Source organism: Spermophilus citellus (genome assembly GCF_964194105.1).
Source record: "Spermophilus citellus genome assembly, chromosome: 10".
In the NCBI taxonomy this organism is placed as follows: Eukaryota; Metazoa; Chordata; class Mammalia; order Rodentia; family Sciuridae; genus Spermophilus; species Spermophilus citellus.
The window spans coordinates 131140331-131168265 of NC_138197.1; the positions used below are offsets into that span (position 1 = coordinate 131140331).

General features: G+C 52.4%; 3 protein-coding genes and 1 long non-coding RNA gene across 8 annotated transcripts in view; 1 reads left to right on the plus strand and 3 right to left on the minus strand.

Annotated features, from left to right (window-relative positions):
- CYB5R3 (cytochrome b5 reductase 3) overlaps nt 1-27935 on the minus strand; it is a 191657-nt gene that overhangs the window by 102833 nt on the left and 60889 nt on the right. The window lies entirely within an intron of this gene.
- Nucleotides 1147-20030, plus strand: SERHL2 (serine hydrolase like 2). 3 transcript variants are annotated; one of them, XM_081309223.1, is made up of 12 exons: nt 1148-1271; nt 3532-3681; nt 3770-3883; nt 4143-4184; nt 4517-4536; nt 4958-5032; nt 6254-6363; nt 7444-7523; nt 12572-12606; nt 17313-17395; nt 18268-18364; nt 19254-20030. In XM_081309223.1, the coding sequence occupies exons 1-12, from the start codon at nt 1268-1270 to the stop codon at nt 19371-19373; spliced, it is 930 nt and encodes a 309-aa protein (XP_081165349.1). In that variant the 5' UTR covers nt 1148-1267; the 3' UTR covers nt 19374-20030. The 3 variants fall into 3 exon arrangements, with proteins under 3 accessions (XP_081165350.1, XP_081165349.1, XP_081165351.1); XM_081309225.1 differs by lacking the exon at nt 1148-1271 and adding an exon at nt 1278-1455; XM_081309224.1 differs by lacking the exons at nt 12572-12606; nt 17313-17395; nt 18268-18364; nt 19254-20030 and adding an exon at nt 12292-12556 and having other exon boundaries at nt 1147-1271.
- LOC308657492 lies at nt 16664-18261 on the minus strand. Its single transcript, XR_014023947.1, has 2 exons — nt 17870-18261; nt 16664-17007 (listed from the first exon to the last, which is right to left on the minus strand). It is a non-coding gene; the product is annotated as an uncharacterized lncRNA (long non-coding RNA).
- RRP7A (ribosomal RNA processing 7 homolog A) lies at nt 19947-27179 on the minus strand. Its single transcript, XM_081309226.1, has 7 exons — nt 27029-27179; nt 25986-26128; nt 22930-23055; nt 22103-22220; nt 21678-21775; nt 21102-21300; nt 19947-20086 (listed from the first exon to the last, which is right to left on the minus strand). Exons 1-7 carry the CDS (start codon nt 27162-27164, stop codon nt 20001-20003), a joined length of 906 nt encoding a protein of 301 aa, XP_081165352.1. The 5' UTR covers nt 27165-27179; the 3' UTR covers nt 19947-20000.

The following is a 27935-nucleotide window of genomic DNA, read 5'->3' on the forward strand; positions in this document are numbered from 1 at the left end:
GACATCCCCATGTGTGCACCCCTCATAGAAATGGTCTCACTGCCTGCCCCCAGCTCCTAGTCTCCTGGACCCCAGCATGCACAGTCCCATCACAACCTGCTGCCACCCCACTCTCAGCCCCTGGCCCTCTGGGGCCCACATTTTCTAGCCACTGACAACTTTCCCTGCATTGTGTGGCTGGGGACCCCCTTACCTTCTGCAGACCGTGGTCTTTTCAATCTTCAGGTCTGGGCTCCCTATCATCCTAGGGACAAGTCACCACACAGGTCTTTCTCCTGCCCTCTGTGGTTCATCAGTTATGGGCCCCGGTGGGACTGTGAGCCTGGAGACCATATCCCGTCCTCTCCAGGGTTCCAACTAGCCAGCGCAGTGAATGAGCAGGAAGTATTTGCCTTAATTTGTCCTAGACTTCCCACTTTAAAGATTCGAAGGGAGCATTTTTCTTCCATCATTGTAGGCCCTCCTATAATGAAATCTCCTCACCCCAAACAGGGTCTTCCTGATGTGGGGCTCTTGACCTTTTGCACACTAGATGATATTGGTTAGAAACTTTCCCCACCTGGGCTGGCGGGGTCCTTCACGTTCCCAGTTTACACATTTAGTCCTCTGTCTGTACAACAAATATTAGGCTGGTTTGCGCCAGGCTCTGTTGAGGACCTCAGGACACGGTGGAACACGTGGACGCAAGCCGGCCTTCGAGGTAGGCATTAAACGGTCATCGCACAGCCGAGCGTTGGTGGCGTATTCCTGTAAACCCAGCGACGCTGGACGCAGGAAGATCGCAAGTTCGAGATCAGCCTCGACAACTTAGTGTGACCCTGTCTCAATAAATAAATAAATAAAGCGAGCTCCCGCCCCTGCTCGCTGTGGGTGCCCGCTGGGCAGCTCCGGGTACTGCGCTAGGGCCAGGGTCCCGCCACCCGCGCGCCCAGCAGAGCATGATCCGCTCCCTCGGACGCTGCCCGGGTGCAGCGAGGGACTTTGGAGGCTGTGAGCCACCTCCCAGGGCTCCGCAGCTCAGTCTCCGTCGCGCGGCTCGGCCTCCAGGGCAGACCACACAGGGCTCCCGGGCTCTGCAGATAAGCCTCCTCCAGGCGCAGGGAGAGCGGAGGGGAGGCGGGGCCGGCACCTGGGGCGGGGCCTGCGCCGGGGCGGGGTCTAGGGGCGGGGCTGCGGGCGGGACCTGAGCTCCGGGCGACAGCTCTCCTCCTTGTGGCCGCGACCTCGCCAGGCTAGAGAGACTGCCGCGCGCCGCGGGAGCGGAGCGATGGGTGAAAACGCTGGGCCAGGGCCCCTTAGACTAGACCCGGGCGGGGGAGGCCACGCACGAGCACCCAGGTGCCCACCCATCTTCTCGGGCCCGTGAGCAGGGACAATGACCGCCCCCGCACTCCTGAGTGTCGAAGCTTCTTTATCTGCTGTCCCGGGAGCTAGCCGAGCCAGACCAGCTGGAGGGTGGGTGCCCACGCTGCCGCGCGTGGCCGCCCAGGGTCTCGGGAGGAGAGAAGCGTGGGTATCTGGGGGCGCAGAGGTCTCCAGCCCGGCAGGGCGAGCCCGCGGGGGAAAATGTCAGCGCCGGGCCAGACCTGAGCAGGGTAGGCCCGAGGCAGCGCGGTGCTGGGCAGTAGCGCCCGGGTCGTGGAGTGGTGCTGCCAGCTCCAGACCCGCTGTGCATCGCGTTCCCCTGAATGACCTTGGGCATGAAGTAGACCTCCTGCTGTGTGAAGCGATGTTGTGGGGAGTGGGGAGTTCGCTGTGTCAGGTGCCCAGCACCCACGTGGCCCTCAGTGAAGGCTGAACCCCGTCTGTCCACAGTTTTCATTTCCAAGCTTCCAGTTATCCGAGGTCCAAAAATATCCAATAGCAACTCCAGTTTGAAATTGCCCACTATTGTGAGTAACGTGATAAAATCTCCAGCTGCCTGAACAGGACTCACCTTCACCTTTTGTCTCTCCTAAGGTATTTTGAGAGAAAGAGAAAGAGAAAGAGAAAGAGAAAGAGAAAGAGAGAGAGATCAGTCGCATAACTTTTGTTTGCTGCCCTGGGATTGAAACTAATTGGCTCTTGCTGGTGATGCTCTACCACCCGGCTGCATCCACCAGTGCCCCCCACCTGTTGTACTGGCGTTATTTATTTTATTTTATTTTCACTAAGTTGCCCAGGCTGTCCTCAAACTTAGGATCCTCGTCCTCAGCCTCCTAAGTAGCTGGGGGTTACGTGTGTGTGATATTTTACCCTGCTCCACATAACTTTTAATACAGTATATTGTTATAACTGTTTTATTTTATTATTAATCTTTTTCTCTCTTTTTTTGGGGAGTCCTGGGGGTTGAACTCAAGAGTACTCTACCATTGAGCTACATATCTAGCTCTTGTTTTTGTTTTTTGTTACTGGGGATTGAATCCAGGGAGCCACATCCCCAGGCTTATAACTAACTTTCTTTCTCTTTCTTTTCTTTCTTTTCTTTTCTTTTCTTTTCTTTTCCTTCCTTCCTTCCTTCCTTCCTTCCTTCCTTCCTTCCTTCCTTCCTTCCTTCCTTCCTTCTTTCTTTCTTTCTTTCTTTCTTTCTTTCTTTCTTTCTTTCTTTCTTTCTTTCTTTCTTTCTTTCTTTTTCTTTTGTGCTGAGGACTGAACCCAGTGCCCCAGGCATGCCAGGAGAGCACACTACCACTTGAGCCACATCCCCAGCCCCGACTTTATTTATTTTTATGTGGTGCTGAGGATCGAACCCAATGTCTCACATGTGCAAGGCAAATGCTCTACCACTGAGCCACAACCCCAGCCCTCATTGAGTTTCTTAGGGCCTCACTAAATTGCTGACCTGGCTTTGAACTTGCAATCCTCCTGCCTCATCCTCCTGAGCCACTGGGATTACAAGTGTGTACCACCATGCCTGGTATCCCTAGCTCTTTTTATTTTTTTATTTTTTATTTTATTATTATTATTATTATTTTTTTAGTTCTCGGCGGACACAACATCTTTATTTGTATGTGGTGCTGAGGATCGAACCCGGGCTGCACGCATGCCGGGCTGCACGCATGCCAGGCGAGCTCGCTACCGCTTGAGCCACATCCCCAGCCCGCTCTTTTTATTTTTAAGGCAGCGAATTGCCAAGGCTGGCCTTGAACTTTTGATCCTCCTGCCTCAGCCTCTGGAGTCCTCAGGATTATAGGCATGTGCCACCATGCCCAGACTTTACTCCACTTTTACAGAAAAGGAAATTGGGATGCAGAGACATTTCAGGAACTTGCCCAGGGTCACACAGCTAATTAGTGGTGGGTCCAGGCCACCCAAACCCCAGCCCACTCTCCAGTTCTGCCCCAGTACAAATGGGTGCATTCTATCAAGCCTGCCAAGGCTTTCTCTCCCTCCTCTGGGTATCTGCACACCCATGTCTGGCAGGGGTCCAGCAGGGGCCAGGGCAGGGGTCAGTGGTGCTAATGTCCTGGGAACACTGGGCCTAGATGAGGGCCCAGGAAGGGCTGGCTTCATGAACAAACGAGTGAACAAATGAATGTCGCGGTCCTTCAGGTCTGCTCTCAGAGCTGAAGCTGACAGTGCCCTGGGGCCACATTGCTGCCAAAGCCTGGGGCTCCCTGCGGGGCCCCCCAGTTCTGTGCCTGCATGGCTGGCTGGACAATGCCAACTCCTTCGACAGACTCATCCCTCTCCTCCCACAAGGTAGGGCGGGGGTGAAGGGAAGCTGAGGGGCCGCCTGCAGTGAGAGGCGGCTGATGGGGACCCTTCTCCTCCCTTATCTCCGGCCCAGACTTCTATTACGTTGCCATGGATTTCGGAGGCCATGGGCTCTCATCCCATTACAGCCCAGGTGTCCCGTATTACCACCAAAACTTTGTGAATGAGGTCCGGCGAGTCGTGGCAGGTGAGCAGGAGGCCGGGGTGTGGGGGTGCCCTGGGATGCGCCCTCTGTGCTTGCAGCTGGGTGTGGCTCTGGTCTGGCCCCAGTTCCACCAGCAATTCTTGGGTGGAACTGGGGAGAAAGCTCTTCTCCCGGAAGAGCTCGCTTCCTCCAGTGTCCCCTAAACTGGTCTCCTGGGGGAGAGGGATTTTCCCAAGCCTGGGACAGCAGGAAAGAGGCCCGTGGGGGCGCCATCCAGACCTCCTGCTTTATGTATTTTCAGCCTTGAAATGGAGCCGTTTCTCTCTCATGGGCCACAGTTTCGGTGAGTACCCTTTGGCCAGCGACTGACTGGCCTCTTGCAGGGGCTGTGGGAGCCCAGGAGTTGGCACCTGCTTCCTTTCTCTGCACCTCTGAGAACTGCAGAGACACAGACGTCTTGGACATTGACCTTTGGCCTCTGTGCACTCTGACCTCAGACATGTGGCTCAAAGGTGGCTATTCTCTGACCTGATGAGGGAGAGGTGGCCCCATGAGTGGACATGTCTGGAAGGGGCCTGATGAGCCAGGGGAGGGGGCCTGAGTTTGAGAAACAAAGCCCTGGCTGGAGCAAGGGTATGTCTGCTGACTGCTCCTTTGTCCTCTTTTTGTCCCCAGGAGGCACTGTAGGCGGCATGGTGAGTAGATGGCTTTGCTATGGCCACCTGAAGTGGTGGGAGTGGGGGAAGCAGGAGGAGGAAGTTCCCCCGGAAAGGAAGGGCCTCCTCACGGTTCAGTAGGGGCCTCTCGTCAGCCGGGCAGCACATCATGGTAGTAGTCGCCCTGGTGAGGAAGTTGGTGTCAGGAAGTGGAGACTCCTGATAGAGTTCAGAGTTTCCACATTCCCGCCCATCAAGGGGACCCTGGAGTCCAGCTGTCACCAGGGTCTGGAGCTGGGTGCGGGTGCAGACTTGGGGGGTCCAGGGGAGGAGCCTGAAGGGACAGAGGGTTCTCACTCTGACCTCTAGGGGGCCCCTTCGCCCAACCAAAGCCTTTTCAGGAAGCGCAGGGGAGAGCTGCGTCCTCGCTCGGCTCACCCTTCCCTTTCTGTTCATCTAGTTTTCCTGCACCTTCCCCGAGATGGTGGATGAACTTATCTTGTTGGACGCGTCGCCGTTTGCCATGGACATTAATGTAAGGAGGGGGCTTCGTGCCCCAGGGAAGCCCCAGGCCCAGCTGGTGCCCTCAGCCCTGTCTCCTTTGGTAGATCAGGGAGGCTGGAGGAGGTGGCGGGGTGGACCAGGTCGGGGAACCTTCACAGAGGGGAGCATTCCATGCTTGTACCCAGGAGTGGTCAGGTGAGGGCCCGTGGAACCCTGTGTGTGTCCTGGGAGCCACAGAAGGCAGGTGGATCCTGGTGGGGGCGGGGTGGAAGAGGAGAGGAACTGCGGGTTGAGGAAGTGCGGAGGACACAGCCCGTGAGCCCACGACACTCACGCTCAGCCAGATTACTTTGTGCCATGCACACTTGCACAACCACACAGAGCACGCTCGAGTGTGGACTGACCGGAAAAGTACTGACCCCTCCAGCTACCACCACCAATAACAGCTAGTGCTGTCCCCTTTATCTGAGACCTGGCTCTGTCGTTTATGTTCTGTGTAGCCCAAGGCAAGTCACTTGGCCTTTCTGAGCCTCAGTGTCCTCACATATAAAATGAGAAGTTGCACTCAGTGCTCTCGGAGATCCCTGCCCGCTCTGGTGGTCTGCTGTTCTCTTTGGAAGGCTCAGCTCTTGGTGGTGACACATCTATTTCATCAGTTTCAGTTTTCTTATCTGTAAAATGACCACAGTTCTGCAAGGACAAGAACGTATCTTTTTATCACCATGTCCCGGGGCCATGCTTAGTAGTAGGTGCTCAGTAAGAGCCCTTTGCATGAACCCGTACTATAGTGAGGACCCAACTCGCGGACCACCAGGACTGACCTGCTTTCTTCCTGTATTTCCCCACTGATGGGACAGACAGCACCCAGGGCCCCCTCCTGGGGCTGGGTGAGCGCTTGGGTCTCCCTGTCCCCTATTCTCAGGTGGGAGTGGGAGGGCCTGGCTCCACACCCCCTCGCCAGCCCTCCCACCAGCTGGCGTGGTGGCATTAGTTGAACCAAGTGAAGTCGCCCACCCTTGGTGGTCATGACTGATCCTCTGATATGTCTTTACAATGCACCTAACAGAGATGTCCTTCCTTCTCCATCATCCAACCTGGTCCCTGCAATGTCCCTGCAGGCCGGGTTGAACTGGCCATGGCTGTCAGAGGACTCACTGGGTATCACTAGCAGGGGCCCAGAGAGCTGGGCCAGGGAAGGGACCCCTAGTCTCTAGCCTGGAGCCCTGCCTACCCAGCCAATGGCAACCCTTAGGAGATGGAGAACTTGCTGACCTACAAGCGGAGAGCCATAGAGCACGTGCTGCAGGTGGAGGCCTCCCAGAAGCCCTCGCGTGTGGTCAGCCCGGAGGAGATGCTGCAGGGGTGGGTGTTGGGAGCAGGTGGGGAGGGAGGCTGGGGCACTGCAGGGCACCCTGGGAGGAACCCTCTGCGACCCAGGGAAGACTCTTCCCACCCATAGTTCCACACCAGACCTCTGTCTTCCTGTGGTTGCCCTGAGCACCAGCCTCCTGGTGGACGCCCCAGAGGGGCTCTATCTGCCTTTGTTCCACCCTAGGCGTTAAGCCATGCCTGCCACTTCTGCCACCCTGCTCCAGTGGCCCTCCCATCTACACACACACACACACACACACACACACACTCACTCTCCCTCCCTCCCCCTTCCTTGCTCTCCCTCCCTCCCTTCCTCTCCCTCCCTCCCCTTCCCTCCCTCCCTCTCTCTCCCTCCCTCCCCCCTATCCCTCCCCCTCCCTCCCCCTCTCTCCCTCCCCCTCCCTCCCCCTCTCTCCCTCCCCCTCCCTCCCCCTCTCTCCCTCCCCCTCCCTCCCCCTCCCTTCCTCTCCCTTCCTCTCCCTCCCTCCCCCTCCCTTCCTCTCCCTCCCTCCCCCTCCCTTCCTCTCCCTCTCTCCCCCTCCCTCCCCCTCTCTCCCTCCCCCTCCCTACCCTGCTATCACCCTTCCTCACATTGTCTTACCTCCTGGCCTCCAAGACTGCAGCTCCCCCAGCCTGACCTGTGATCCTCCCCTGCACCTCGCTGGCCTCCCCACTCCTGCTTCAGCCTCAGTGGGCTGCTTCCCTCTGGAAGCCGGCCATGACTACCCTTCCTTCCCTGGAGGTGACTGCCCTGTCCTGCTGACTCCCTGTCTCCTCATTGGCCAGGAGCCCCACAACCATGGATGGGGACCGTGGCCATTTGGTAACATCTGTCTCTCCTGCTCCTAGCAGTGTGCCCAGGGGTCAGGGCTCACAGTACTTACCATCTAGAGTGGAAACACACACACTCATATTCATAGGACACTTAGCGACATGCTGGCACAATACACTGGCACGGCCTGCGGCACCCAGGCGCGTCCTTCCTGGGTGCCTCCCTTTCACCGCCCTGTTCCCCTCTCCATCTGGCCCCTGGGCCGGCCGTGGCCTTCAGCATCCCTCTGTCCCCCCCAGGTTCCTGAAGAACAACAGCCATGTGGGTGAGGAGTGCGGGAAACTCCTCCTGCAGAGAGGAGCCACCCGGGGGGCCACAGGTAAAGGTCTCCCTCTCCAAGCTTTGCGGACTGTCACTGGCATGGCATCGAGGACTTGCATGGACCAGGCTTGATACTTAGTGCTTTGCAAACACGTCCGGGCTGCATTCAGGTCGTGGGCACCATCTGTTGGACTTGTGCACTTTAAACAAAAACATTGGGGGAGGGGATAGGTCACCTGTATTTAAAATAGTAAGATTTTATGTAGAAATAGAAATTCTGCTTTATTTTGAAAAGTTGGGAGATCTGGCAACACACTCTGTTCCCTACAGGCAAGGAGTAGCCCCACAGAAGCCCCTCTCCCTGTGAACAGGCACTGTGCCCGCTCTGCCAGGCTTCTGCTGGCATCTGTGTCGGTGACCTCAGGAGGTCCCAGCAGAGGCCTTTGGGTTTTGGGGATTGGCTAACTTCACTTAGCATTATCTTCTCCAACTTCATCCATTTAGCTGCAAATGCCATAATTTTATTCTCCTTTAATCCTGTGTAATATTCCATTTTGTATATATACCACATTTTCTTTATCCATTCATCTACTGAAGGGCATCTAGATTGGTCCCACAGTTTAGCTATTGTGAATTGTGCTACTGTAAACATTGATGTGGCTGTGTCCCTGTAGTATGTTGTTTTTAAGTCCTTTGGGTATAAACCGAGGAGTGAGATAGCTGGGTCAAATGGTGGTTCCATTCCCAATTTTCCAAGGAATCTCCATAGTGCTTTCCATATTGGCTGCACCAATTTGCAGTTCCACCAGCAGTATACAAGTGTGCCTTTTCCCCCACATTCTTGCCAACACTTATTGTTGTTTGTACTCTTAACAGCTGCCATTCTGACTGGAGTGAGGTGAAATCTTAGTGTAGTTTTGATTTGCATTTTTCTAATTGCTAGAGATGATGAACATTTTTTCATATATTTGTTGATTAATTGTGTATCATCTTCTGAGAAGTGTCTGTTCAGTTCCTTGGCCCATTTATTAATTGGCTTATTTGTCTTTTTGGTGTTTAGCTTTTTGAGTTCTTTATATACCCTAGAATTACTGCTCTATTTGATGTGCAACTGGTAAAAATTTGTTCCCAAGCTGTAGGCTCTCTGTTCACTTCACTGATTGTTTCTTTTGCTGAGAAGCTATTTAGTTTGAATCCATCCCATTTAATTCTTGATTTTTTTAATATTTATTTTTAGGTGTAGATGGACACAACACAATGCATTTTATTTTTTATGTGGTGCTGAGGATCGAACCTGGGCCCCACCCATGCTAGGGGAGCGCTCTGCGCTGAGCTACAATCCCAGCCCTTAATTCTTGACTTTAATTCTGGCACTGTAGGAGTCTTGTTAAGGAAGTAGGGGCCTAATCTGACATGATGGAGATTTGGGCCTACTTTTTCTATTAGACGCAGGGTGAGACCCAGATCTTGATCTGCAACTATGAAAGGAAGGAGGCAGAAGACAGGGAAGTGGACCAGCCCCAGGAGGGCTGGAATTGACCAGCATGGGTCCTCAGGAATCAGGGTCCCTTGGTTTACGTGTGTGGACACCAGGGCCAGAGGGCTCTGCGGCCTTTGAGGGCACCCGTCCATTCGCACATTCAGCACATCTGACATACCAGCCTGAGCCCCCACCCTGAGTGGGCCGCGCTGCCTCATGCAGTGGGTGAGAGGGTGGGCAGAGATAGAGAAGCAGCCCAGCTCCCGCCCTCACAGAGCTCCCAGCTGGCGGGCAGCTGACAGGAAGTAACCACCACCCACCCGCACACTGTTGGCCCAAGCAGCTGGGTCCTGCCTGGTGCTGCTCAGTGACGGGCAGAATGGATCCTTGGAAAGGCTGGAGGACGTGGCGTCGGACCTCAGGCCATAGGAGACGGCGCTACCCTCTGAGATAACCCCCTTTTTGATGTATTTTCCTATGCTTCGAGCTGCTGGAGCCTCGGCAGGAGGAAGATGGACCTTGGTGGGCTCTGGTCCTGCCAGGCAGTGAGGGCATCATGGTGAAAACCCAGAGAGCCAGGGGCCGCTGCCTGGGATTCAAGAGGCTGGGGTGATCTGTGGGTGCAGCAACCAGAACCTCCCAGGCACAGGGTCCTTCTAAGCATGCAGAGACACAAAGCCCTGGTTAGAACCTCTATCAACAATTAAACATTACATTTATCATCTAAGAGTTCCATAATCTCTAATTAGAGTGGAAAACATAATAATTACGGAAAATATCTCTCCTTCATGTCTCTGTGATTGTTTCTTCCTCAGAGAGCCACATCCATGTTCAAATGTTGGCTTTCCAGCAAGGAGGCCTATCCCCGCCCTACTTCTTGAACATCCCTGGGGGTCATGGCTTTTCCAAAAGGGCTGGGCAGAGGTGTCCACCTAGACATGATTTTAGTTTCATTTTTCAATTTAATATTAACTTTTTTTTTTAGCACATACTAAGTCACAGGAATAGAAAATCTCACAGACTCGTTGTTCCCATCCATCTTTTTCCTCATCTCACCTGCAAGTTAATCCCCCTTCTGAGCTTTTTCACATTCATCTTGGTCTGCTTTCTGTTGCTCTAACAAAATACCTGAGGCCAGGAAATTTATAAATAATAGAAATGTAGGGGCTAGGGCCTAGCTCGGTAGTGATTGCCAGGTATAGTTCAGTCAGAAGGAGATGAGGAGAAAAGAAGGTGCAAATGGACAGACTTCTTCCACTCTCCAGGTTCTGGAGCCGGAAATCCAAGAGCACAGTGCAGGCATCTGCCCGGCATCTGGCGCGGGCCTTCTTGCTGCAGAGGGCATCACATGCACGAGCGTCGGAGAGCGCTCCAATTAATCCTTTCATGAGGGTCACCTCCCAAAGGTCCCCTCCAGATACTGGAGACGAGACTTCCAAGACAGGAGATTTAGGACGTGCTCAAGCCACAGCGACATCCTTCCAGGCTTTCCTGGGTGGAGCACAGGACTCCCCTCCACCTGCGTGGCTGGTTGGCACCGGAGAGTCTCCTTGGAGGCCTCCCTGCTAGGAAACTGGAGGCCGGTCCCCATGTTCCCTAATGGTGTCAGGCTAACTTAGCAGTCACCTGAGGAGGGACACTGGCTGTGAGTGGTCTGTGCTGTCCCCTGGCCATGTGGATGTCTGCACAGCCAAGGACGAAGGCAGGCACACAGACCAGAACCCAAACTGAGGCACCTCTTCCCTGGCCAAGGTGAGCGCAGGGGCCTCCAAGACATTGCCAGTGTCCTCACAGCTGCGCCTTGGTGTCCTCTCAGCCAACTCTGCTGGCTGAGAGGCCTGTGTCCCTGGATGTCACTTGTTTGGAATTTTGTCCATTTCCTAAGAACTGGTATCTTCCCGTAGTTGTAGTTCTGTCCTCCTTTTTGGGTAGGACCTACGTTCCCTGCTTTTGCCCCTTGCCCTGCTTGACACCCGTATCTCAGTTTGAAGACATGTTCATCTGTGGGGAGACTGGATTGCAAATACCTTCCCCTGGGTTTTATTTTATCTTTTGTCTTTACTTAAGGTAGTTTCTTTTTTTTTTTTCCTTCTTGCAATGAAGAATATTTTTTATTACAATTGAATCTATGACTTTTTTATGGCCTCTGAATTTTGAGTTGTAGTTAAAAGCTCATGTTTGAGTCTAATACTGTTTTGTGTTTAGTATTTGCATTTAAATATTTAATACTGTGTACTTATCTAGTGTAGAGAATGAGGTTTGGATCTGACTTTATCTTTTTCCAGATAGCTCCTCGGTTGCCTAACACCTTTATTCTTTTTTTTTTTCTTTTTTCTTTTTTTTTGCTATACTGGGGCCAAATCCAATGTTTTTCATATGCCCTCAGCCCTTTATAAATTTTGAGACAGGCTCTCATTAAATTGCTGAGACTGGCCTCGAACTTGTGATCCTCCTGCATCCGCCTCTTGAATAGCTGGATTACAAGTGTGCACCACTGCACCCAAATTCCATTCTATTCTTTCCTGTTATTTTTCCAAGTGAATGTTAGAATCAGATAGTTAAGTTAAAAAAAAACAAAATAAAACCTTTGTTGGTATGTTATTTATATATACATTGAAATATTAACAAGTAATAATGTTAATAGTAATAACGACTACTCATCATCCAACAAACAACAATAGAGTAGCATCCACTCCTTTGAGCCCTCCCAGCCTCTCCCGCCTGCGTACTCCTTCCACAAGCGCTCCCGGCCAGCTCCATGTCACGTGGGCCAGACTGTGTTCCCATGGAAGCTGTGGTCTAGCAGGGGAAAGACGATAGTGCACTTTAGATAGTGCCACGGTGGCCAAGGGTGGAGCTCAGGGGTGTAGCAATGGAGAAAATCAATCAGAGGGGCCTAGGGAGGCCCGGGCGAGGCGTGTGCAACTTTGAACAGGAGGGCTGCTGGTAGGTGGCATTTGACTAAAACTTGTAGAGAGGGAAGGGTGGCCTTATTTTCTCACCCATGTGGATGCCCGCAGCTCGCGTACCCCTCTCCCCTGCTAAGAAGGTCCCCTTCTCCCCCCGGCCAGCCCTGGGCAGCTTCCAAGGTGGCACTTACCCACCGTGCAGCAGGGGATGCTCCGAACCCCCAGGCCCCACGTGGGTGTTCTCCCTGTGGCACTGTCCAGGCATGGCGCTGCCACCGTTCATCCTTCCTAGGTGGTGCAGAAAGCCGAGTCACCGCCTGAAGTCGGTGGCCCGCGGCCTCAGTGCCTCTAATGTGTCTGTTTCACTTTCCCTTCAGCAGGGAGTGACGTGATTCTTAGCTGTCTGCTGCTTCTGAATGACGTTTTCCGTTTCCCAGGGGAGTTTTCTGATGTGCTCAGACTCGCTGTTCCCCCCCATCAGCACCGCCCTGTGGGGTGGCCGGACTCCCGTGGGCTCCGCGGGTCTGAGGTCCAAGGGCTGTGGTCAGGCTCTGCTCCAACAGAATCCCAAGACTGGAGTCCAGGGCTGGCCCAGGACCGCAGCGGTGGCCTCACCAGCCCAGGGGGTAGAATTGTCCGAGCTGAGGAGGCCCCAGGGGAGCGGCGGTGAGCCCCTCTGACTCAGACCACTGAGGACCCTGCCTTGTGCCTCTCCAGGTCTGGTGCTGAACAGAGACCGGAGGATCACTTGGGTGAGTGCTGCCGTCCTCCAGCTCCTTCCTGGCTTGCCTGCTGCCCGGTGTTGGTTTTAAGTTGTTCTTCAATTATGCACCTAATATAGACATACACAGTATTCGTCGTTTTAACCGCCTGTAAGGAAGCAGCTGAGTGGAAGTGGTAACCTCTAATTTTGTTTCCGTCTCCTGGGTTTGCCTATTAGGCACCTCTAAGGGGGATTGTGCCATGTTTGTCCTGTGTCTGGCTTCTTTTTTAGTTGTAGATAGACACAATATCTTTGTTTATTTATTTATATGTGGTACTGAGGATCAAACCCAGAGCCTCACATCTACAAGGCAAGCACTCTACCACTGAGCTACAGGCCCAGCCCCCAAATCTCCTTTTTAAGGCTGAATAGTATTCCATTGTGTATTCCACATTTTCTGTATCACTCATCTGTTGACCTACACCTGGGGTTCTACCATTGGGCTACTGTCAATGATGCTGCTGTGAACGTGTGGGTATAAGTGTCCGTTTGGGTCCCCGCTCTCAGTTCTCTTGGCTATACCAGAGTGGGACTGCTGGGGCACACAGTGACTCTCTGTTTAACCTTTTTTAAAACAATATTTTTATTAGTTGTTGATGAACCTTTATTTTATTATACACATGAGGTGCTGAGAATCGAACCCTGTGCCTCTCACCTGCCAGGCAAGCACTCTGCCACTGAGCCCCAGCCCAGCCCTCTATTTAACCTTTTGAGAAACCACAGAATCGCTGATCCCTGCAGTTGCAGAGGGTCTTCTGAAGGCTCCTCCTCCACCAACACTCATCTTGCCTGTTTTTGAGGATGGTGTCCTAGTAGCTGTGCAAGTGCCTCCTCGCTGCGGTTTTGACTTGCATTTCTCTGCTGACTAGTGTTGTGAACACCTTGCTGTGTGCTACTGGCCACTTGCGTGTCTTCTTTGGTCCATTTTTTAATTGGATTGTGTGGGGTTTTGTTGTTGTTTTAGTTCTGGATCTTAATTCCTTATGAGATATATGACTTGCAAATATTTCCTCCTACTCAACAGCCTATTATTTTTTTTTGGGGGGGGGGCAGTTCCAGGGATTGAACCCAGAGGTTTTTAACCACTGAGCCTCGTCCCCAACGCTTTTTTATATTCTGTTTAGAGACAAGGTCTCCCTAAGTTGCTAAAGGACCTGGCTAAATCATTGAGACTGGCTTTGAACTCACAATCCTCCTGCCTCAGCCTCCTGAGCCACTGGGATTACAGGCCACTACACCTGGCCTCTTCACTTTTTTTTTCCTAATATTTTTAATTGTGGGTGGACACAATACCTTTTTACTTATTTTTACATGGTGTTGAGGATGGAGCCCAGTGCTCACACGTGTGAGGCAAGTGCTCCACCACTGAGCCACTTTCTTGATGCACAAAAGTTCTAATTAGGGCTGGGGCTAGGGCTAAGAGGTAGAGTGCTTGCCTGTGTGAGGCACTGGGTTCAGTTCTCAGCACTGCATATCAATAAATAAAAAATAAAGGTCCATTGACAACAACAAAAAATTTTTTTAAAAGTTCTAATTATTTTTTTGGGGGGGGTCTTTTTTGTTTGTTTTTGGTAATTGAACCTAGGTGCTCTTAACCACATCCCCAGTACTTTTTGTTTGAGAGGGTCTTGCTAGTTGCTGAGGCTGACCTCGAACTTGCAATCCTCCTGCCTTAGCCTCCCAAAGTCAATGGGATTTCAGGTGTGTGCCACCAAGTCCAGTTATTTATTTATTTTTGGTACCCAGGATTGAACCCAGGGGTGCTTAACCACATCCCCATCCCTTTGGTGTATTTTATTTATTTATTTTATTTTTTAGAGAGAGAGAGAGGGAGAGAGAATTTTTTAATATTTATTTTTTAGTTATTGGCAGACACAACACCTTTGTCTATCTGTGGTGCTGAAGATCGAACCCAGGCCGCACGCATGCCAGGCTCTTGCGCTACTGCTTGAGCCACATCCCCAGCCCCTGTGTATTTTATTTAGAGACAGGGTCTTACTAAGTTGCTTCAGCCTTGCTAAGTTGCTGAGGCTGGCTTTGATCTTCCTGCCCCAGTCTCTTAAGTTGCTGGTATTAGAGGCACACACAACTGTGCATGGCTCTAATTTTTTTTTTGGGGGGGGGAGTGTACTGGGATTGAACCTAGGGCCTCACACATGCTAGGCAAGGGCTCTACCATCAAGCCACATATCCAGCCCCATCTCATTCGATGAAGTCCAATTTATTTTTGTTATCATCTGTGCTTTTGATATCATGTCCATAGCAGCATTGCCAAATACAGTATCATGAAGGATTTTTCTCATTTTCTTCTTTTTTTGGGGGGGAGAGTGTGGGTGCTGGAGATCGAACACAGGGCCTTGTGCATGCAAGGCAAGTACTCTACCAACCGAGCTACATCCCCAGTCCTCAATGTTTCCTTCTAAGAGTTCTATAGTTTCAGCTCTTAAGTTTAGATCTTTGATGTATCTGGACCACTTTTCTAAATAGTTTTTCCGAATGTTTCAGAAGATTCTGAAGTGTGACATGTCCATAATTAAATTTATACTTTTCTCAGTAGGTTCCTTTGCCTACCCTGCCCCTAGCTTTTTTTTTTCTTGCAGTGCCGGGCATTGAACCCAGAGCCTTGCTCATGCTAGGCGAGCAGTGTACCACTGAGCTATACCCCAGTCTTTTTATTTTGAGACAGGTTCTCACTAAGTTGCTGAGGCTGGCAACTTAGAATCCTCCTGTCTCAGTCTCCTGAGTTGCTGGGACTACAGGCATGTGCTATGCTCCTAGACCTCATTTATTTTCTGTCTCAAATGACACATCACCATCTTCTAGGTTCCCAAGCAAAACGATGGCTGCCTGATGTTGGCCCAGTCACGGACAGACTCCATGTCCTGTGTTGTTTCATGGAAATGATACACCCAGCAGCCCCATGGCCGCAGATGCTCTCATGGAGAAAGGGCCTGTTGCTGGTTGGGAAACTGCTGCAGAAACATAAGCCTGTGTTGCTCCCACCTCCAGAGACAGGAGTGGAGAGAATGTCCCTCCATCCCTCCCTGGGAGATCAAGTTAAGTTCAGCCAGGGCCTCACTGTGCCCTGGAGCTAGACAGCCCCAATCTTGGCAAGAACAGGAGTGTTAGAGAGGCCGGGCCCCCTCCTGAGCTTGAGTGCTGAGCTTGAGTCCTGGCGCCATCTCCTGTTAGCTGTCAGCTGTGACCAAGTTCCTGGCCTCTGGGATCTAGCCTGCCTTCTGGAAAGCGCTTGCTTTAATGTTTGCCTGGGGGGGTGGGGGGAGGCAGCCCGCAGTGCCTGGTCACAGCCCCTGGGACTCAAGTCCACAAGAGTGTGGGCCTTGTGCAAGATGTGGAAACCTGCTTTGGGAAAAGCACCAGAGGTTGTTTTAGTCATGAAAAGCAGGAAATGGCTGGAAGAGCCTCAGGACAGAGTTTTTTGTGGCCATGACCAAATCTTCAGGATTTTGTCCCCCTTTTATGTGGTGCTGGGGCAGGAACACAGAGCCTTGTACATGCTGGGCAAGGGCTCCACCACTGAGCGACACCCACAGTCCCCAGAGGGGTATTATATTCATTGCGGTGGTGAAGAACCTTAAGGAAGGCTTACTGCAATCAGTCCTCAAGGGAGCTTTCTTGAATCGATCGACGCACCTGTACTTCTCTGTCACCACATGCTGAGAGGTACAAACATGGACAAAATTTGAGAGCTCCTGTCTCTGAGAGTTCTCAGACTAGAGTGCCAGGCCAGTGGTGAGCCTCATGTAATAAAATTTTCTAGAAGCCCTAAGAGTAAAAAGAAAGCAGGGCTGGGGTTGTGGCTCAAGTGGAAGCGCGCTTGCCTGGCATGCGCGTGGCTCTGGGTTTGATCCTCAGCACCACATAAAAGTGAAATAAAGATGTTGTGTCCACCGAAAACTAAAAAAGAAATATTAAAAAATTCTCTCTCTAAAAAAAAAAGAAAGCAGGCAAATTAATTGTGGTTCTGGGGACCAAGCAGAGGGCTAGCACATACTAGGCAAGCTCTATTCCACAGAGCTACCTGCCCCAGACCAACTGTAATATTTTTATTTAACTCATCCAAGATGCTGTCATTTCAAGACATGATTGACATCAAAGTTGATTGTTATTTTTCCAGTTGAGTCCCAAACCCAGCAGCATTTCACAACAGGGCACCTCAATAGCCCTAGGACTGGTGGTCACAGCACTGGACAGCACAGCCTAGACACACTCAGTGGTCATGACAGCATGGTCAGGGCTGTGGTGGAAGACAGCAGAGGCTGGGTGAAGTCACTCTGCACTGTGATCCAAGCGAGTTCCTTTCTCGTGGAGAGGTCTCATGAAGGTCCGGGGTTCTGTCTGGTGTCCAGGTGACAAGGTACAGGGCAGCCTGTGTAGTAAGAAGGGAGCTGTGAGGACCACACCTCAGTTCCAAGATCTAGGTCCAGAAGTACCCTGAGTCACTTCTCTGCCTTCAGTCAAATGGCCACACAGCTGAAAAGGGCTCAGGCAACAGTCTGGCCGGCAGCCATGAGCCAGGGAGAAGACAAGAACAGATGTGGGAAAGTGGGAGGCCTGGCAGAGGTGCCATGGTGGGGCTGGGCTTGGTCTGGAGCAGGTGCTGAGGTGACCTCACCAGGACCAGGACTGCAGGGCTTCTTGCCACAAGGATTCACCCTGGCTTTGTCCCCACAGCCGGAGTACAGCTTTGACTTCATCAGCAGGGAGCTGTTCACACACTCCATCCAGCAGCTGCAGGCCCGCGTCCTGCTTGTCAAGTAAGTCGGACCCACCACCCTTCAGTGGTTGGCACCAGCCACCCCCATCATAAGTCAGCTTCCCCAGACACCTGTGGGAAGGTGTGCGGTCTTCCTGGGGAAACCTGAGGTGCAGTGGTTCTTTGGAGGCTTTGACTTTCCGTTGGTGCACAAGTAGAAACTGCACTTGGACTCTGTACTTTTCCTGAGCTAGCAACACGCGACCTTATTCTCCCGACACTGGGCAGTGGCAGCACCCAGTAGGCCCTGAGATCACAGGGAAACTGGCAGCACCTACAGTGCTTGGGTGTTTGGCAGGCTTGGCGTCATTGAGGCATTTTCCACCTGCCATGGAGCCATAGGGACATAACCCCACCACGAACTGAGGCGAATCTGTACCAAAACCATTAAGTGGTACATTTTCAATAGGATGACTGTATGGTGGGTATGTTGTAGCTCAACAAATCTTAAAAAATAAATAAAGCAAAGCCTGACCTTAGGTGGGCACAGTGGCATACTCCTGTAATCCTAGTGACCAGGAGGCTAAGGCAGGAGAATCACAACTTTCAGGCCAGCTGCAGCAACTTGGCAAGACCCTGTCTGAAAATAAAAAATAAAAAGGGGTGCAGATGTAGCCCAGTAGTAAAGCAGTTAAGCTCAATATCCAACCCCAGCATTCAGTGGCTGTGACCCTGGGCAGTCCTGTAACCTTGACCCCCCGAAAAGTCAGTCTGGCCTGTGGCTCATACTGAATGACTGTGCTCAATAAATCTAAGCTTAAAGGGAACCAGCTGTGGGAAAGTCAGAGGTAGCAGGTAGCCTAGACCTGGTGTCTTCTAAGGCACTGCTGGGAGGCAGGGTCCAAGGGGGAACCCATTTCTTCTTGCTTCCAGAGCAGCACAAGGATACAGTGATGTGAGACGGGAGAATGATGCCAACAGGGAGCCCCTGATGTTTATGCTGGACATGATGGGATCCATCCTAAAAGAGGTAACAGCTGGGCACTGTGGTGCATACCACCAATCCCCACAGCTGGTGAGGCTGAAGCAAATCACAAGTTCAAAGCTAGCCTGAGCAACTTAGTGAGACTGTCTCAAAAAAGGACTGAGGATGTAGCTCTGAAGCCTGGAGACAGGAGGGCAGAGAGCACTGTGGGAAGCAGTGCATCCCTGGTTCAAATGCTACCACCTTAAAAAAAGAAAAGGCAACACGTGCAGGCTCGGGGAGCTGGTGTCCAGGCCATGCTCACCTGCCCAGGCCCAAGTGTCCTGAGGAACTAGTGGCCTCAATCCCCACTGTGGTCAGTCCAAGTTCAGGCAAGAGGCCTTTCATCAGCACAATCTTTTAGTTTTATTGTTCTCACATGTGTCCCCTGGGTCAGCCCCACTCACCGCCCACTCGTCCTGCTAGTGGGTGTGCTAGCTGGGGGTGGGGCTTGTGCTATGACCCGGACCCCTGGGAGCACCAGCACTCTGTGATCATTATCCACACAAATACCAGAGTCTGGGGCAACTGTACCCCCTCACAAAAGGGCAGCCCTCCCATGGGTGGCAGGTGAGAGCTGTGGCCAGGCCTCCCTGGTTGGTGTTCCCTCAGGGACTTGCCGGTGCTATGACCTCACTTCTCCAGGGGACCTCACCTGTCAGGATCACCGGCAACCCTGACAGAGGCCTCCCCACTCAGTGCTACAGCTTCACAACTCAGATGGTCCTCAACCCAGGTGGCCTGAGTCCCTAGAGTCTGAGGAGCCCCAGGGAGTGCCTGGCCCACTGAGAAGCAGCAGGCCATGGGAGGGCACAGTTGAGTTCCTGGGCTCAATGGCCACAGGTGGGCACTGCCGCTTCCTTTGGCCACACCTCACGACCCTCCCTTCCTCCAGCGGTTCCAGTTTGTACAAATCCCCGGCAACCATTATGTCCACATGAATGCTCCCCACCTCGTGGCCAATGTCGTCAGCTCCTTTTTACAGAGCAAACGCAGGATCCCGGCCCAGCTGTAGCCTGGGCTATGGACATCTCATGCTCACGCCAGTCAGCCTCCACATGGCTGGCATGGTGGCAACAGGCCTTACTGAAAACCAAGATGAACAGGAGAGAATCCTGTGATGGAGGTGGGGGAAGGGGCAAGATTCTGACATTAACATCTGAGACTTCAGGGGGACAGCATTTAGACTTAGGGTGTCCGTTTTGTAGTTAATGACCTGTAATGAGCTGCTACAGGCAGAAGGAAGCTTGCCTGTCATTTGGTGGCTTCTGAAGCCTTCTCCACTGCCAGCCTGGATGCGAAATAAAATGTTCTCGCCTTTTCCCTGCCTTCGAGGCTGTTCCATGGCCAGCAGGGGGTTCCGTTGAGGAGAAGGGGAGACACAAGCAGTTACTTGTTTTCCTGACAGGCAGGAACCACTTCTGAGGGCCACATCTTCCTGCTGTGCTCCAACATGCTTCAGCACAGGGACCCGGGGTGAGCCTGTCCTTTGCTTCCAGCCCATGCAGACCTGATGGGGCCAGGCCGCAGGACACAGTGGCCCTTTGGCCTACTGTCTTGCTTTACAGAGCACAATCTCAGGCCAGCAGGCCCCGTGTCCTCACTGGCCAGGCCCTGCACTTCGGGTCACAGCCTGGCAGGCTCAGTAGGGTCGGAATTTGCGCTGGGCCCGCATCAGCTCAATCCTCTGCTTGTCCTCTTCGAACTTCTTGCGCAGCTGTGCAAGGTCTGTGGTGTGAGAGGTCACAGAACAGGGTCAGGCAGCATCCTGTGGGAGACGCCCGCTGCCCCCACTGAGAGTGCTGGCACACCCCTCACTTCCCAGGGTCGGGGGGTTCCACCAGGCCTCCCCACCCTGCCCGCTTTGGGTCATGGTCTGGATTCTGCAAGGAATCAGAACACAGTACTTGACTGCAGACCAGGTCAGAGGCAAGGCTGAGGCAGGAGGTGACATGCCAGAGTTTTGAGGTTAGAAATGCACCAATGAGAAGCCCAAAGAAAACAAAAAGATCCACATGCCTACTCCACCCCCAGGTGAAGGAGTCCAGGTGCCTCCCTCTCCAGCCCTAGTGCCACCAAATTCAGATGGTGACTAGTCAATGAATGATCTAGGTCAAAGGGTAGGTGGGGATCTGGAGTCTAAAGGAGAGAAGGTTGATGGAGGCCATGAGGTAAAGTTCAGGATCTGGAGAGAAGAAAAGGACCAGTACAGGAGAAGTGTCAGTGCAGCAGTGAGTCTCAGAGTGCGCCAGCAACAGGGCTGGGGGTCAAGACAGCTGCAGAGCCCACCCTCCAGGCTCAGGCCAGGACCCTTTCCTCGAACCACAGACAGCTGACCTACAGGACAGCTGAGACAGCAAGAGACCAAGACAGTGGAGGAGGGAGCTTAGCAGCAGCACCAAAAGCAAACCACAGGTGAAGAGATGGTGAACCGCAGAGAGCCCCAGGGCCCCCCGGGCCTTCTCTACAGCTCAGCGACTCTGGAGATCACCTCCACATACTTCTTGCTGGCTGGAGGCTAACAGGTTCCAGCGTAAGGGCTCAGGGGCTTGGAGGTGGGTCTCCATCCCAGATGCCTCTGTGGGTATGAATAACCCCACCCACCACTCCTGGGCAAATGCAGCTGCCCCTGGGAAGCAGGAGAGTGCTGCCAGGCTGGAACTCTAAGCCCAGAGCACGTGTCCAAGGATGCACTCCCATCCCAACCCCCAAGGCCATCCCCTGCCTTGGAGGAGGCCCTTACGCTCCATCTTGGTCTCCCGATGCTGCCAGGCATAGAAGTTGAGCAGCTCCTTGCGCGCACGCTTCCGTTTCTCCTTCTCCAGCACCCGCAGGCTCGCTGCCTCAGTTCGTGGAAGCACAGGCCGCCGACCCCGGCGGGTCACCTTCACCCAGCCCTCCTCATCAGGGACTCCCTCCTCCTCCTTGGCCTTCTCCTCCTCCTGCAAGGAATGGCACCCTGCTGACCCATGGCAGGACTCCTCTGCAGGACAGTGCTCCTGACCCCTCCAAAGCCTCGAGGGACGGAACCTCCCATCCTCCTCCAGCAGTCAAGACCTGCCCTGGCAGGTCCTGCTAGCACTCAGCCCCATGGTGCAGGGCACGGGCTGAGTATGGGGATAGGGCACCCAGGTGCCAATGCTGCTCCTCCCCCACCCCCCTACAGACCATCTATTTTCAACGTCACCCAGCCAAGTAACCAAAGATTCAGTAGAGAAAGCCTGGACTCATATGGTGACCAAGGACAGGCTGTCCCCCTTGGGAGTCACATCACATACTTGCAGCCCCACCCTCCCACACGGAGGCAGTGTCCCTTTACCGCAGCAATCTTCTGATCGTAGGCCTCCATGAATGTGTCCACCTCAACTCTCAGGGCCTCAGGGTCAGTCACTGAATCTGCATAGTCACTGATCCACTCTGGGGGATGGGGAGACAAGGAGAGCAGCTGCCTCAGGCCTGCCAGGTGTCAGGACTTTCTGACACAGGCTGCAAGGCCTCGAGACCTGTGGCCCAGCGGGCAAGTGCTGAGATTCTAGTGGCAACAGGCTGGGTCTCCACCTTTGTCCACCTGGTGCTGAAGTTCCAGGCTAGCATCTCCTGACGCACCCCAACTAGCCCTGTCTGCCTGCGTCTCCCTCGCACTGCCCTCAGGGAGCTGGCTATGGCTCGTGGCACCCAGAGGCGGCTCCCAGAAAGCTTCCCTCACCAACCCTGGGCCCAGAAAGGAGGTGCTATAGCACTGACTATGAATGCCACTCTTCACAGGGTGACTCTCCGTAGAGACCAGCAAAGGGCCCTTCAGGGTCAAGGCGGCCGACACTCCACTTGGCTTCTGGAACACCACGTAGGCTACCTGGAATCCCTGGGGGAAGAGAGAGGTCCGAGTGGGGGAGCCCTACCCACACCAGCACAAGTTCCCACACCTGCCCTCACCTTACCTGCTGCTGGGCCAGGGAAGAGTTTAGGTGGGGGACAGTCACACTCAGTTACCCAACTGCTGCTGGAAGGGAGACTCATTCCCAGCTCTTCCCCCAAGGACAGGGGATACAAGGGACATTTCTTCCAGTTTCAGGAAGGAGTCAGTGAAAAGTGGGTTCAACCTTAGGGCAGGCTTGTGGAAACCAGGCCCAGAGAGGAGAGGACAGGGCACTCAACCGGTCAGACTCTCCTGTGCTAGGAGAAGGAGTCAGGTCCAGGCACTTGGGAAAACATGGAAGGCATAGTGCTCCTGGAGACCAAACCCTGGCCTAAGGAGGCCTCTACCTCAGGGAGAAGCAAGCAGGGAGCCCAGGGGGCCTGCAGGAGAGTGCAGAGATAGTCCCAAAGCTCTAACATGGAGAATGGAAACCACCAGGCAGGAAGTTCAAAGATGTTGCACAGCTGGCTCCTAGACCAACTGGAACTACGGAGGTTGGGAATGTCTATTATAGGACTACAGGACATGCTCTCAGAGTCCCACTGCCAACCTCTGCACCTACATACACACCACCATCCCCTACACAAGGGACACTAATTGCCCCCACCCCGCCTTGTGCTGCCATTCCAGTGGAACCTGGAACTTGAAGGCCTACCGGAATGGGCGTAGGGTGAAAAAACTTCGACTTGGGTTCCTTTGCGCTCTCAGCAAGGTCCGGCTTCTCCTGCAACTCCACAGACTGGACAGTGCCACAGGGGGACAGCAGACGAGTCAGGCATTCCTGCCATGGCCAGAGGGAAGCACAGGGTGAATATTCACAGGGCTTTCCCCAGAGCCTCCCCTACACCTGGGTGGACAGTCACATCCTTTAAAAAGGGATCCCAAAGGACCAAGAGCCCAAGTCTACCCAACCGAGAAAGCCAGGGTGCCATGTCCAGTTCCCACATTCCCAACCTCCATAATAAGAAAGGTGGGGACACTCCTGATATTCTTCTTCTAAGACAATTAAGTTAAATAAGAGTCAAATTTAGGGGCTATGAATACAGCTCAGTTGGTAGAGGGCTTGCCTAGCATGCACAAGGCTCTGGGTTCAATCCCCAAGCACCACCAAAGAAAAGAAGGAGTCAAATCTACACTTTCAGAATCAAGATGGTGATGACCCAAAGCAGAAAGGGCATGAGGGAACATCTGGGGTGTGGTGATGTTTATCAATTCACACATTGATTATGTACGTGGCCATGTTCAATTTGTGGAATGCATCAAGCTATACACCTATAGCCTGCGCCCTTTTCTCAACATTTGCTACACTTTAGTAAAGGTTATCTCTCATTAAGTTGCTGAGGCTGGCCTTGAACTTGTGATCTCCTGCTTCAGCCTCCCAAGTTGCTAGGATTATAGGAATATGCCACCAAGCTTAGCTAGGTTAACTTTCTTCTTCTTTTTTTTTTAATTTCTTTTTTTTTTTTTAAGAGAGGAGAGAGAGAGGAGAGAGAGAGAGAGAGAGAGAATTTTTTTTTTAAAGAGAGAGTGAGAGACAGAGACAGAGACAGAGACAGAGAGAGAGAGAGAGAGAGAGAGAGAGAGAGAATTTTTTAATCTTTATTTTTTAGTTTTCGGCGGGCACAACATCTTTGTTTGTATGTGGTGCTGAGGATCGAACCCGGGCCGCACGCATGCCAGGCGAGCGCGCTACCACTTGAGCCACATCCCCAGCCCGAGAGAGAGAATTTTTAATATTTATTTTTTAGTTCTCGGCGGACACAACATCTTTGTTGGTATGTGGTGCTGAGGATCGAACCCGGGCTGCACGCACACCAGGCGAGCGCGCTACCGCTTGAGCCACATCCCCAGCCCTAACTTTCTTCTTAATGCTTCTTTCTCCCTTGACCTTAAGAGGAATCTTTTAGAAATCAGTATTTATTTTCTTGGGCTGGGGATACAGCTCAGTTAGTAGAGTGCTTGCCTCACATGCAGCACAAGGCCCTGGGTTCAATCCCCAGCAAAACAGACAGACAGACACACACACACACACACACACACACACACACACACAAAAAAAAATTAATTTTTTCTTCTGAAAAAAAAATTCATTCAAAATCCAGCAACTCCCTGTTTTACTTCTATAAATGTATGTAATACTAAATTTAATACTTTCTGTGGAAAAAATTAAGGTGTTTCTAGACAGAATTAGAGGTAATTTTTATTTTCTTACATTTTTCTTCACCTCCCATGGATAGGTGAAGCACTCAGCCCCATTTTTAAAAAAAAAAAAAAATATTTTTTTAGTTATAGTTGAGCACACCTTTATTTTATTTGTTTATTTTTGTGTGGTGCTGAGGATCAAACCCAGTGCCTTGCATGTGCTAGGCAAGTGCTTTACCGCTGAGCTATAACCCCAGTCCAGATAGGTATCATTTTTACATTCAAGAAAGAACAATGTGGACTGGGGTTGTAGCTCAGTGGAAGAGTGCTTGCCTAGCGTATGTGAGGCATGGGTTCGATTCCCACCACCACATATAAATAAATAAAATAAAGATCCACCAATGAGTAAAAAATATTTTAAAAAATAAGAAAGAACAATGTAATTCAAACAATTCTGGGTAACATATCCCTCAAATAATTTTTAAAATTTTATTTTTTAGTTGTACACAATACCTTTGTTTTATTTATTTTTATGTGGTGCTGAAGATCAAACCCAGGGCCTCACACATGCTAGGCAAGCTGTCTACTGCTGAGCCACAACTCCAGCCCTCAAATTATATTTTTAAAATATTAAAGCTGAGCATGGTGGCATACACCTTTAATCCCAGCTACTTGGGAGGTTGAGGCAGGAGAATCATAAATTTAAGGCCAGCCTCAGCAATTTATTGAGACCCTGTCTCAAAAAAAAAAAAAAAAGGAAAAGAAAATTAAAACTTAAAAGGGCTGGAGGTGTAGCTCAGGGACAGAGTGATTAGGGAGCATGTGTAAGGTCCCAGGCTCATTTCCAGTACCACCAAAAACAAAACAAATACTTTAAAAAGCCAATTTTCTTGGCTGGGGTTATAGCTCAGCGGTAGAGCTCTCACCTAGAGCGTGTGAGGCCCTGGGTTTGATCCTCAGCACCACATAAAAATAAATAATATAAAGGTATTGTGAACAACTAAAAAATAATAATAATTTTTAAAAAGCCAATTTCCTGAAGCCAGGCGAGGTGGCACACGCCTGGAATCCCAGCGTCTCCACAGACTGAGATGGGAAAATTGAAAGTTCAAAGCCAGCCTCAACAAAAGCAAGGCACTAAGCAACTCAGTGAGACCCTGTCTCTAAATAAAATACAAAACAGGGCTGGGGATATGGCTCTGTGGTTGAGTGCCCCTGAGTTCAATCCCCAGTATCCCCCACCAAAAAAAAAAACTCGCCAAAACCCGATTTCCTGGCTGGGCTCAGTGGTGCATGCTGTAATCCCAGCAACTGGGGAGGCAAAGACAGGATGATTGAATCCCTTTCTCTAAATTAAAAAAAATACAAAAAGAGCTGGGAATGTGACTCAGGGGTTGAGTGTCCCTGGGTTCAATCCTTAGTACTAAAAAAAAGAAAGAAAAAGAAAAATCCAATTTCTTTCCACAAGAGGTAAAGGCAACCTTCTCAACATTTGACACCCCTCCACTTTCTGAACATTTTGACCCTGGGGCTCCCATTCCAGAGCTCACAGGTCCCCTGCCAGTTCACCTCGTTGCAGTATGGCGGCACATTGAGGACAAAAAGGGTCCGCTTCTGAGGCCATGTAGACTGGGTGCCTTCTCGAACTCTGTGTTCTCTCACATAAAGGTAATGAGAAGCTCGCTGCTTTGCTGAGAACTTGATCGGAATGGCTGGAAGGGAAATGGTGGCATGGGAGTCAGGGTCAGGCTACCGTGAGTGCAGGTGAGCACCTAATCCACCCTTTCTCCAGGACCCTTCCTAGGCCCGTCGGGCATCGCGCATTCTTCCTTCAGTGAGCCCAACCTCTCGGCAGAGCCTCACCACCTCTGAGCGTGAGCACACACATCCGCAGAAGGGGGACTCCCAAGGGGGTGGAGGAGAGAACTCATCTGGCAATTACACGGGGGCGCATGAGAGGGGGGCTCCAACTCTGCTGCTGTTGGGGTCAACACTCAAATCCTTCTGGAAGCTGTGTGACCGGCCTGCCACGGTGTCTCTTTTCACCCTACCCTCCGCCACCCCGACTCTCGGTTCCCCAACAAGCCGGGCCTCACACCTGCTCTCTCTGCCTGCGCACCAAACCTCGTCCCTGCACCCATTCTTCAGGTTCTGGCTCAAACTTCCCTTTCTCAAGGGAGCCGCACCCTCGCCCGGCCTCCGACCGGCTGAGGTCCACCTGCTGTGCATCTAGTCCGAGGGCCTTTATCGGCTCGACTCCCTAAGGGCCACCTTCACGAAGCTAGGGGGCCGCTCACTTTGGGGACGCACGCGGCCCCGGGGCAGGAGGCTGGGGAGCAAGAAAGCAGACAGCAATCTTGTATCGGCTAAGAAGGAAGCACTCAGGGCGAAGGGAGGCAGGCAGTTTCCTCGCACAGGCCTTCAGAGACGGCTCTGTGAGGAAGGCTCTCACCAAGACGGGCTGACCCGGGAGAAGGGCGCCGCGTGGGTCCCGCGGAGCCAGGGCCTTCTCGACTTGCCGTGGCCCAACCAAGCGGCCGCTCCCGGGGCTCCCGGGACACCTCCCAGCAAAGCCTTTCCGTCTCCCAACCTCGCGTCCCCGAGCCGCTCACCGTAGTAGCCGGGTGGGCTCGGAACGCCCGCCTCAAGGTCCCTAGCCGCACGCTTTCTCCTACGCGCCACCATCTTCCCAACCGGAAACGCGGGGCTTGCTGGGAACTGTAGTTCCGCGCGCGAGCGCGTTTCCATGACGACGGCGCCGCGAGGGCCCCGCCCTCTCGGTCCCAGCCCTGCCTTCCTGGCCCTTCCCGCCCCGCCCCAGGCGCAACCCTAATAAGCTCAAGTAAGGGAGAACCTGGACCAGGGCTGTTCAGGGTTGCGAACCGCGAAGAGCTTTCCTCCCTTCCCCCTTTCCTCCCTCCTACCTTGTCTGCCTTTCTCCCTTCCTCCCTCCCTCCTTCCTACCTCAAAGTACCAAGCGTTAGAAATACAAAGGCGAAGCCGGGCTGGGTGGTGCGCGCCCCAAATCCCAGTGGCTCGGGAGGCTGAGGCAGGAGGATCACTAGTTCAAAGCAACCTTAGCAAAGGTGAGGCCCTCAGCAACTCAGTAATACTCTGTCTCTAAATAAAATACAAAATAGGGCTGGGGATGTGGCTCAGTAGTTGAGTGCCCCTGAGTTCAATCCCTGGTACCAAAAGAAAGAAAGAAGGAAAGAAATACAAAGGTGAAGCAACATCCAGCCCTCCTGGAGTTTATATTCTAACAAGAGAAAGAAACAATAAACACATAAGCAAACCACAAACATCTGCTATGAGATGTCCTTCCTTGCCACAGAGCCAGAGGCAACAGCGCCTACCAACCATGCACTGAAAACTCCAAGTCAGGGGCGGTGGTGCACATCTGTAATTCCAGCAACTTGGGAGGCTAAGGTAAAAGGATCATAAGTTCAAGGCCCGCCTTAGCAACTTATCGAGGCCCTAAGCAACTTGGGGAGACCCTGTCTTAAAATAAAAAAAGAG